General features: G+C 49.0%; 1 protein-coding gene across 15 annotated transcripts in view; it reads left to right on the top strand.

Annotated features, from left to right (window-relative positions):
• The first annotated feature begins 1,313 nt into the window (after nucleotides 1-1,313).
• The window catches only part of Otulinl (OTU deubiquitinase with linear linkage specificity like), a 27,921-nt gene continuing 17,227 nt past the window's right edge, over nucleotides 1,314-12,007 (top strand). For 14 of the 15 annotated variants that reach the window (XR_015662888.1, XR_015662887.1, XR_015662889.1 and 11 more), the window contains exon 1: nucleotides 1,326-1,449. Coding sequence is in view for 2 of the 15 variants with exons in the window: in XM_087621823.1 (XP_087477949.1) it covers nucleotides 1,395-1,449 (55 nt within the window). In the remaining 13 variants the exon portion in view is untranslated. 15 annotated transcript variants of the gene reach the window in all.

Genomic DNA, 12,007 nt, shown 5'->3' with positions numbered 1-12,007 from the left:
TCCCCCTCAATGTTAAATATCTGAATTGGACAAGAGATTTTTAAACACAGTAAACTTGGGGACATTTATATTGCCTTCTGTGAATCTTGTGCTGAAAAAAATGTTTGAGTGACTGAAGTCAGACCTTAGTTTGAATTCTGTACTAGCACCAGATAGGCCTCAGTGAACCCGGGTTACACTACCAGTCTCGTGAGCAAACGCAGGGATTCGTGAAAGACACTAACGAGTAAAATGCACATGCGGACCACATGTCCGCTGTCTGGTGCTGTCTCAGGCTCTTGGTCTGACAGGGATTTCAGAGGCATGACTAAAGGTCTACGATCCTTTGATCCTTTGTTCTGAGGTCCAGAAAAGCTTGCAATGTTTCAATGACTTGTTGACATTGCCCTAAAGCTATTGAACTCACTTGAAATTCCAGGCTAAATGTTTCCACATCTTCCTTCAGTTATGGCGCTTATTTTTCCGGTGTCTGCCAGGATATTACCCATGCTACTCTTTCTGTGTCTGGAAACTCTACACGGGAGAAAAAAGGAAGTACTCATCAATATTTTTAATCTTCTTTCTTCTTCTCCTTCTCCTTCTTCTTTCTCTTCCTCCTCTTCGTCCCCCCTCCTCTTCCTCCTGGAAAAAAAAAGGGGGGTCCGTCAAATTAGGAAATCAGGAGCAAAGAAATCTTGTATTTTTCTTGTTGGGTCGTTGACTTTTCCTGTTAGCTGTTTTTTGTGTTTTTGTTTTGTTGTTGTTGTTGTTTTACAATTAAATTGCTTTATGGAACCACTCTTGGTCAAGAATGCTTTTGTTCCATCCATTAACAGTTCCAAGCACGCACTAGCCGGTTGTGCTGACCCACGGAGAAAGACCAGGAAGCCCTGCTCCACGTAGTGGAACAGGTCCTGGAGCTCAGCTGCTCCTGGATTCTAGTCTCCCGCTCTCAGGCACAGAGAGAGTGGGTTTGTCCCGTGGTGAATAGGAAATCGAAGCACCAAGCTGTCACGGTAAGGGACATCGGTCCCTCGGCCCATCAGCCTCTTCACCAAGTTCACTGGCTCTGGTGCAGAGCTCCGGAGAAGACTCCCGATCCGAACAAGATGGAACGCCCCGGGTGAGCATGAAGGAGCAGCCCTCCGGGTAAAACCGCCGCCTCCGCAGCAGTCCACTAGACTTCCGAGCTCTCCACGCCCCTGCGCCTGGCTCCCTTCACCAAAACCTAGCGCCGAGGGGCCGCCCCAGACCACGCCCCAGCTTCTGAGTGGCTACGCAGCGCGTCAGTCTGCGCTCGGGGCGGGAGCACAGACGGCTGTCACGGTAGCTGAGTTCGGGACTGCGGCTGCGGGGAAGCGAGCCGGGCAACGGGCTGTAGCAGAGGGTGCGCGCGGTGAAGGTGCGCAGCCCGCATGAAGGCGACGAGGAGCGCGCCGCGGGAGCGGGAGCGCTCTCGGACCACCTCAGGTGTGTGCGGGGATGGGCACAGTCTCCGGAGGGTGTCGTGGCGGCGAGAGAGGGCGAGAGCTGCGAGGGGTGCTTGTGGCGCGGGGACGGCTACACCTCACCGGTGGCTGTGAGTGGGTTGCACTTGAGCCTCGGGCAAACGGAGAGAGGCGGGTCTGTCCACGAGCACCCGGGCGCGTGGACCTGCCGGCCGGCCCGTGTCCTCGGGGAGAGAACCAACTAGGTTGTAAGCTAAGTTACCGGGGTTCGCGCCTTGCAAAGGATGTGGCCCACACCTTTTCAGCAACCAGAGTTGGAAACCGCAGAGAACACTCTTGACTTTAAAAAAAAAAAGAAAGAAAGAAGGAAAGAAAGAAAGCTCAAGTAGTGAATCTGAGCAGAGTGTGTTTTCACTTTGGGTGTGTAAGTAGGGTCGTTGGGCATCAGGAATGTGTCTGAATTGTTATTCTCGGCCCTAGCAGGAGCTTCTGACACAGCAATGTGTCGAGTGTAGTGGAAGCAACACCGTTCTAGGAGTCAGGACAAGAGCTCTGGCATCTGGGTAGGAGTTATCAACTACTTGAGACATCAGCCATTCGTGAAATGAGTGCTGGACAAGTTAATACCAAAGGCCTCTCCCAGCCTAGCAGTATGTGACTGAATTACTCTAGTCTCAGAAGTTTAGAGAATGAACTCATTTGTTTAACCTTTATGCACCTCGGGTTATTATAGAATTAGCCAAATATTTCCTTTGGGTGTATCCAGTCGAAGATTTTTTATTTCGTTCCTTTCTTCCCTGAGTTTGGCAGAGAAAAGAAAGTTGGAAACAGAGGTAAGGACAAGGCTGGAAAGAGCTGGTTTGGGAGACTGCAGAGAATGACTACTTTGGCTTAACATTAGCGCCACCAAGAAAGTTGCCTTTCTCCTCACGAAGCCCAAGGCATGTCAGTGCTCTGAGCCCAGGGAGAGAGAGGGCCCTTTCGTTTGTTTCCATCTGTAGGGTCTGCTGTAGATTTGCAGGACAAAGTGAGATTCAAGGATCAGCTTGTGGGAAACATTTCCCTTCCAGAAATTACTGCTGAGGACCTAGGAACATGGAAGACCGTCTTTGCTGGTTCTATTTGCCAAAACAAAAGGAGACAGCAAAACAATAACAACAATAACAACAATAACAACAACAACAACAACAACAACAACAACAAAACAAAGTAGACCCAGTGGTCTTTGAGTTGCTTGTTCAAGCTGAAATGGAGACACCTTTTCATCTACCTCTTAACTCTTTGCTAAAAGAGAGACATAGATTCACTTTTAAGATAATAAGTAAGCCTTGTCAGAAACCAGAGAGAAACAGAAAAAACCCCAGAGAGCTGTTGGGGGTGGAGAAGGGGTTGGGGTAGTCTTTTTAACTATTAAATGTGTTCCAGTGTTGAAAAAAAAGTCACAGGACACACCTCCGTGCACAGCATTACTAGACAGACCCTGTCAGAATACTGGGCAGGGCTGAGCCATCTAGAGGGTGGTTTCATCCAGTGCTCCAAACCTCCGAGAAGGCATGCACCATCACCTATGGTGAGGATATGATGGTGCTGTGAAATCGGCTGGCCTTTGGCTGTCTTTGGCAGACCTCTGTGTTTGAGGGCGACTGTGTTTTCCCTACAGTCACCTCCAGCTCCCTTGCTTCATGGTCCTTAACTGTTGGAAGGTTGAGGCATGGCTGTGCTGTCATCCACACTGTCCCTAAGTCTGATAGAGGTGTGCACATCCTGAGCTGTGTTCTGAGGAGCTACTCAGCTCCTCGGTGGACCCTCCGGGTTGGGATTGAGAGACAGAGTGCCCAGTGTGGAAGGGGGGGAGTAGTATGAGGTCTGGCATTGCAGCCACACCCGAAGCTGCCCTGCTTTCCTTGCTTTCCGTTATCTGATGTTGTGGCTGTGGATAAGGTTTTTGTCTAGGGAATATGTTCTAAAGCTAAACCAAAATATAGAAAATGAAGACAATATTTTTTAGTCTCCGTCGTGGCTTAGAGCACTTATTATATAGAGAGTTGCTCTGGTTGTTCACGGCCCATGGTGAGCTCCATGAGCTCAGTGCTACTGTAATTACTACCATCCCTGCCTTCTGGTACGAAGCCGCATATCGTTTATCCCTAGGCTACAAAACTGCTTTAAATGTGAACTTGTCCAGCCTAGATCCCAACCCCATACCTAGACTATTCTGCCAGTTAAAAGCTGCATTCCGAATATCCTGGGTCCCCTTATGCCCAAGCCCTTCACCAGTCACTGACCTTGTGTGTGGAGCAGGTGTGTCATGCCCACGCTAGGCACCCTGTGTCCATGGTGAGCATAGCAGTCTGTGGGCAGGTAGGCGAGCTCAGAAGGTGAGCATGTCTGTGCTCATGGAGAGAGGCAGATGTGAACCACACACATCAACCGAGAATGGAGTGATGCCCAGGCTGGGCGCACACTTTACCTCCACGGGGACCATGGGGGCTGGGCTTTTAAACTGGAACTTGTGCCTGCAAAGTCTCTGGCCTCAGGGAGCTGCTTGGTAAACAGGGTGCTCAGGCAGTTAGTAACTGTCCAGAGGAGTATAACTAACTGGGGGGCGTCCCAAGTCCTGGTTCTAATGGAGAGAGAAGTGTTTTCCCTCTTTGAAAAAAGATGGTTTAAGGACTTAGGAGGGAACATGACTGCATTTCACACACACACACACACACACACACACACACACACACACACACACCACATACACATACCAAACACACATATACACACACACCACACATACACACACATACCACATACACATACCAAACACACATATACACACACACTACACATACACATACCGAACACACATATACACACATACCATACACACACACACACCACACACACATACATATACATACAAATACATACACACACATATACATACATACACACACCACATACACAGACACACCACATATACCACACACACACACACACACACACACACACACACACACACATTTAAACTGAGGATCTATAGTTGACATGCTTTGCTATTTGTTTGCTTTTAGACTTCTCTTATTTCTATGGGATGATAAGCCAATGGCATGCATTTTTTTAAGCTTATGTTTTTATCTAGGTAGAGATTCTTTACGGGTGTAGTTCTTAATGGAAACTGTCCTTTTTGGTTACCTGATAGACTTTGGTTCACCAGAGAGAACTTCTCTGGCTCTCAGGTGGGTTGAGCGTCCTGACTGGCTCATCTAGAATAGTGCCTGTCTCTTCCCACTAGTGGTGGGAACTTACTCGTGTTCTCTAGGTGCTACGTAGGGAGACGCTGGCAGCAGAGGCAGAAGAGTTCTGTGTGATTCTTCCAGCTCTCATTCTGCGGCCATTGTGGGTGTGTGGAGGGCTTCCAGTTCTATGTAGCTCCAGGAGGCAAACATTGGTCTTTACTTATGGCGGATTCTTACCATTCATCTGCCTGGTCGTCTTCTGAAACAGCCCTGGCATCTACCTAAGCAGGCCCTTCAGTTCCTAGCGACGGCTTCTCCAGCCACTGGAACTGTTCTCAGGGAAAAGCCTGGACTGCCATTTTTATACCGTTGTGTTGACTGGGGTGACTTACAGGCTGTGTGTTCAAGAAAAGTGAAACTATAAAACTTTTTTTTTCTTCTCAACTTCTCATAGCTCTATGATTCTTTCCGTGTAACTCCTGAGAGCACCAACTTTCAGGAGTTATCAGACGAATGTGTTCACCCAGAGGCTCTCCTTTCTCCCCTGTCCCTTTGACCCATCTAATGAATGGACAGGTACTTAGATAATCTGTTTTCCAAAATTGAAGCTATGCCTGGCATAATAGCGTGCCTTTAATCCTAGCATGGGGAGTCAGAGGCAGGTGGATCTCTGTGAGTTCAAGGCCAGCCTGGTCTATATAGTGAATCCTCGTGTCCATTTAGTTGACTGCAATTGATTTCATGGAAGACTGATGTTTCTAACACATCAGCAGGAAAGTTGTGTGTGTGTGTGTCTGTGTGTGTGTGTGTGTGTGTGTGTGTGTGTTCTTGTTTTTCTAGTACTCCTCTGTTCTAGATATAGTCTATTTTAAAAAAATAACAAACAACTTTCCAGTTTGATCAGAGGAACAACAGACAGGTGGCATCGTGTTTAAATTAAAAAGATGGTAAAAATTTACGTTTATCTCTGAGAGATGGAGAAACACCATCTGTCGTTACTGTTGCCAGGATCCCTAGGAAATAAAAATCCCAGGAAGTGCAGGACATAAAATATTATAGCCGACATGTTTCTAAATTATGCATTTCATAGTAGGTCTTTTGTTGTTGTCTTTAACCACAGCATTTTCTCTGGAAACACCCCTCTCCAAGCTTGGACAGAGAGGAGTTTCATCGAAAGTCAAGGGCTGAGGGAGCTGGAAGAAATCTCAGTTGATGACTGCTGCCATGCACCCACATTAAAAAGCTGGGGGCAGTTCTGTGTTGTCTGAGGAGGCACAGGTGGGAAGATCCCTGGAGCCTGCTAGGCATGCAGGCTAGCCAGTCCCTGAGCTTGATTGAGAAAGGAACCTGATGTCAACCTATGGCCTGCACTCACCCCCCCCCCCACCACACACGAACTCTCTCTCTCTTTCACACACACACACACATACATACACACACTCTCTCTCACTCAAATACACAGTCTCTCTCTCACACACACACCCTCTCTCTCTCTCTCTCTCACACACACACACACACTCACACCCACACACTCTCACACACTCTCTCTTGCTCTCTCTCTCTCTCTCGCACTCTCTTGCTTTCTCTCTCCTCTCTCTCTCTCTCTCTCTCTCTCACACACACACACACACATACACACATATACTCTCTCTCACACACTCTCTCTCTTTTACAACACACACACTCTTTCTGCCTCTTTCACAGACACACACACACAAACACACACACTCTCTCTCACACACACACACACACTCTCTCTTTTACATACAACACACACACTCTTTCTCTATCTGCCTCTTTCACACACACACACAAACACACTCTCTCTCACACATACACTCTCTCTCACACACACACACACTCTCTCTTTTACATACAACACACACACTCTCTCTCTGCCTCTTTCACCCACACACACAAACACACTCTCTCTCACACATACACTCTCTCTCTCTCTCTCTCACACACACACACACACACACACACACACACACACACACACACACGTGCGAGCGCATGTGCTTGGAGAGGGGAAGAGCGGGGGGAACTAGCCTCCCCTGTCCCATCACTGCAGAGATGAGCTCATTGCCCTCTGTAGAGGAAGGACAACCTTCTTGTATACAAGCCTGTTTCTGAATGGCATGGGACTGTGGGTGGCCGTTGAAAGCTTACTAGGTTTGCCATCTAGGTCAGTGCTAGGTCTCTCCTCGTACCTAGTCTCCCAAGTTTAGCAGAAGTGAACTAAACCCCTTCCTGCCTGGTGCTGAGAGAACCCATTCCTCTATCTTAGGATAGTACCTGCTACATTGAGAGAACTTTTTTTACGATCTGTGACAGGAAGACCTCGGCTTGCCTTCAGGCTATGTAAAGTTACAGGAAAACAGTGCCCCTGAACCAGCCACTTGGATGAGTTATGCTCTGCAGTGAGCAGGATGCAGGGAGGAAGGAGGAAGTGGAAGAACTGTGGATGGAGCCAGTGCTGACTGCATCAGCCACAAGCTCCAAACGAGGTACAGAGTGAGGAGGAGCAGACAGCACCTGCGGGCCGGCTGTGGTGTCAGCTCGGTGCCCCTGCCCTTCTGCTTGTTGTTTGCAAATGTAGATGAGGGTTGGGTGGGAGGCTCACAATGACATGGAAATAGAATGAGTGGACTTAACAGTGCAGTCTTGGACCTGAGTCTGTGTGGGAGCTTGGGCACAGGAATCCGTTCTGCTGTGTGTGAACGTAAGCATCAGTTCACCCGAAAGGCTCTCCCACCATCATTTATCCGTGGTACGTTCATCCACTTTGTGTTTTACTCAAGTGTGGGCATTTGGCTGACGTCTGCCATAGCAGACAGTTGCCTACCCTCCCCTGCTCTTCGTGTTCTCACACCCCAGTGTCTCCTTCCAGACAAACGTCACCGAGGACAGTTCCTCTTCTCTGCCCTCACCAGAACCCCTCGTTTAGTTCTTCTTTCCCTCTCTCCTCTCTCTGTGCACGAGGCTCTTTACCAGAACTAATGCATTCAGCACAACGGATGGTCAGTCAGATCTGCAGAACCGTGCTTGCCCCTCCAAGGATCGAGGCTGTGCTGACATTTATCCAGATTGGATGGGTCTCGTGTCCACACCCAGGGTATCCATGCTGTGGGGCTCTCTTTGAATGATGTTTTGAGCTTGGCTGTCAGTTCACAGCTGTTTAAAATCCTGTGCCCTGAGCGCCAACAGGATTGTCCCTGCTGTACAACACACAAACCTACTGAAAGGAAGGGACCTCAGGTGACAGACTGGCCTCCCGACACCTCCTCATGGGGAGGAAGCTGAGGTCCAGGACACTCAGCTCCCTCAGCCCGTACTCCAAGTTCCCGCTTCGTCCCACTGTGTTAAAATCTTCCTGCTGGTGAGGTGACCACTCCATACTCTCGCTTCTGCTCTGGATTTAGGTGGGGCATCTAATTAAAGGAAGAGAGGCATACGGTGCCTCATGCTTTTCGTGTGTGCGTTCATAACTAGAAGGGGCCACCAGGCCAGATTCCCCTATCCTGGAGTGGCAGGAGAGTATCAAATGAAGGAGTATGTTTGTTTTCTCTGTTGGAGCACAGAGGGAGCTCCCAGGGCTAGGCTGGGTCCCATGGTGTCTGGAATCCAGGGCCTTTTCTTTCCGTTTGTTTCTTCTGTTTCTACTGTGTGTCTACACGGAGCATGGCTTCCATGCCCATAGTCACTTTGTGAAGCTTCAGTCATCTCCCTTCCACTTACCAGAGAGGAAGAAGAGTGAGAAGAAATCGGCCACTTTTGAGGAGCCCTTTCTGGTGTCTCTGTCTCTCTGTCTCTCTCTGTTTTGAGATGGGTCTTTGTTTAATTCAGGCTAATGTCAGTCTCTTTATGTGGCTGAAAGTGGCCTTCAACTCCTGACCCTCCTGCCTCCGCCTCTCAAGTGCTCTCCACTATGCCTGGCTGGATGACTCTGTTTGAAAGTTGAACATTCTCTCCCACACAGAGTCCACTGAGTACAGCTACACCAGCATCCGGAGAGGACGCAATGAGCCTTTTCTCTGAGAGAGAAGCCATGGTCCCAGTTGAGTTTCAGTGTTCCGTCTGTGAAGGGAGGGAGAACAGATTCAGAGCAAGCTGGTGGTCTGTACCATGGAGACCAAAGTACGGGATCCTGAGGTGACAGACAGATGCGTGGGCTCTTTCAGCCAGCATTTATTAGCCATCTCTCCTGGGCCGGTGGCAGGAAGAGAACATACACTCTTAGTCCTTAAGATGTTCGCAGTGGAGGGAGAGAGGCCATCAGACACAAACACAAACTGACAAGAGCCGGGAAAGGACATCATGTGCCCTGCAGAGAGTGGGCTTACTGAGCCTGGGGTTGGGAATGGGCCAGACAAGTGACATTTGAGTTGAGAGCTGGAAGAAAGTGTGACCTAGGTCATGGAAGAATGTCCCAGACTGAGGGAAGAACATGAGCAAAGTAGGAGTAGGGATGTGGTGGGGGTAGGAGTTGTGCAGGACAGAGGGAGCCAGGGTGGACTGAAGGGACCCTTGGGGACCAGCCATTCTGACATGCTTGGAACTCATGTATGTCTCAGATATGGGACTCTGAGGACCAATTCTGGGAGAGTCCCAAGAATATTGGGGTGAGTCGTGTCCTGCCAAGAGGCTTCACAAACAGTGGTGCATCCCTCCCCCCCATTTCAGAAAAGTTCCTTTTCAGTTAGGAATAGCTCCTGCTGTAGAGAACATTCTACTTGTAAGCTGACTGAGCCCCTCGCATGCCCAAAGGGAAGGAGCGCAAAACAGAAGAGCATTCAGCTATGGTTGAAGCTCTCGGGCACTGGCATTTCTCTTAGTCTGGGTTTATTTCTCCTCGTAGTAACTTTGACATTTAACCGGTGTCTGGTATGTTTGAGAGGACCGAAGTGGCCACGGATGGAGGAAGCCCTCGTGCTCTGTTTCCCAACACTGCCAGTTTGTTAAAATCACATTGAAATGTCAAATGAAGGACAGGCACAGCCCAGTAAATCAGCCCCAGGGAAAAGCCAACCTGACACTGTCTCCTAACTGTGGCCTGACACATCCGTGTGCATGCAAGTCCCCGATCATCTTGACAGGACACAGATTTGACTTCAGAGGGACTCAAGAGTCTGCTTCTGGAAAACCCCGGAGGTGGTCCTACTACAGAGTATGTGCTGCCTCATAGACAAAATGGCCCTTGAAGCCTTAGCCTTCTTTCTGGAGGGCAGGAACATGGGTGTATATTCGTGGATGAATGCATGGTGAAGGAGAGGTAAAGGTGGAAGAGATGACCAGTGGCTCGTCTGCTAATGGCTCGTCTGCGTGTAGGGTCACATTGAGCCCCACATGGGACAGGTCTTGACTTCTCAGTCAAGTCCTAGGGTGTGGTTGGGTGTTCCAGGGAGATGCTTAGCTGTCACACTGACTGGTACAAAAGTATTCTTGGTTACTGAACCTGTTCCTGAGGCCTTTGCTTAGGAATGTTCCATAGAGGACACGCCCTTCTTTTCCATAGAGGACATGCCCTTCTTTTCCTGTTCCACTCCCTGTCTATGGGCCCGTAATTCTCACCCAGCGACTGTCAGGACAGATATTCCCTCCCAATAAGACAAGCCATGAAGTAGTTTCAAAATAGATGGTACACCTATCAATTATTTTTTTTTAAATGTCAGCCCACACTAGTTCCAGAATAAACAGCAGCCTTTGGGAAGGACAGCTAATCAGAAGGATTAGTTGCCATTAGCAACAGACCCCAGTGATTTTGATCACTGAGGAGATGGCCACCATGAGAGAGTGTAACTTCAGTAGCGGTTCTCACAAATGAGTGCATTAGAACATAGCAGTCTATTATGAAGGCCCGAGAGTGGACCTACACGGGCAAGTAAATCACTCGAGACCTCACAGGGATGAGCAGTGGGACCTGCTTGGCTCTGAGGGCACAGAACTTGCACACATGATGCAGACAGCCCATCCCATGCACTGACTGGAAAGTTAGGCACCAGTGTTGGAGAGTTGAGGGAAGATCAGAGGCAGATAGAATTCCTGTGCCTGAGTTGTGAGGCTGGATGGACTTTCACACTGTTCCTTAGCTAAAATCACTTCCTGAGTGCCAGGCATTTCTCTTAGAGAGTAGGCCTAGACTTCCTTTCTATAGGATGTTCAGTTCTGCAGAGAGGAGGGCCAGAGCTGAGCAACCCCGGAGACTCTTCGAGATTCCTTACTGTCAGGAAGGAGTGAAGCCAGAGAGAGAGAGAGAGAGTAGTGAGAGCCAGACAGAGGCCTGGCTTCAGTGGGGTGTGGTTTCCCTGCCTTGCCTAGCTCCCCCATCCAGTGACCTTAGGTCATATGCCCAGCCCAGGGAAGCTTTCTCCAGCCCCACCTCAGTCCTGTGCTATGCTGCCCCTTTCCTGCCTCCAGAGGTTGCCTCAGGTGAGTTCCATCTGAGGTTACCTGGGAGCCTCAACCAATGCAGACTAGTGATTGGGACAGAGGCTTATCTGCAGGAGCAGCCTAACCCGTGCTGATAGAAGAAGGGCAGACGTATCAATAGGAAAATGATCAGAAAGGGGAAGGAGACGCTTACAAAAGGGAGTGTGTTCGCAGCTGAGGTGGCCTAGCCCTGGTTACATGACAGACAGTGCTGGGAAGATTGTAGCAGAGACTTGGCCGAGCAGTTCATGGTGGGATGCTGCCGCTTCCTTTCATTTTAATACACCCTTGCCTGCCTCATCACCCTGTGCCAACCATTAGATCATGGTTTAAGGCAGTGGTTCTGGACCTTCGTAATGCTGTGACCCTTTAATACAGTTCCTCATGTTGCGGTGACCCCCAACCATAAACTTATTTTTGTTGTTACCTCATCACCGTAATTTTGCTCTTTTTATGACTGGCAATGTAAATATCTTATATGCAGGATGTCTGATAGGAGGCCCTCTGGAAAGGGTCGTTTGACTCTTAAAGGGGTCGTGATCCACAGACTGCTTTAGGGCCATCCAGGCTGTGTGATTTCCTCCTCATTCTATAAAATCAGTTGTGTCTCTCAGACCATGCCGCTTGGCTGGATAAAGCTGACCCTGACTTCTGCAGTTTCACAGGAAAGCAGCGATTGCTTGCTTTCTGAAGGAAGCCTGTCTATACCTACAGCCTTTGCATTCTCAATACTGGTGGGCGGCCAGAACCCTACCATAATTAGAAAATTAAGCTTATCTTTAAGAGGACGGGTCACTTTTAAGATTTACCAAGTGAAATGAGACAGTTCTGACTTAGGCTGTCCTTAAAGCACACGCACAATCCTCCCTTCTCAGGCAGGAAGCAATTTCCAGGTGCATTATGGGTGATTTCAGTTCA

Source organism: Rattus norvegicus, chromosome 2 (assembly GCF_021556685.1).
Source record: "Rattus norvegicus strain SHRSP/BbbUtx chromosome 2, alternate assembly SHRSP_T2T, whole genome shotgun sequence".
Lineage (NCBI taxonomy): Eukaryota > Metazoa > Chordata > Mammalia > Rodentia > Muridae > Rattus > Rattus norvegicus.
This window is presented reverse-complemented; position numbering and strand designations above follow the sequence as displayed.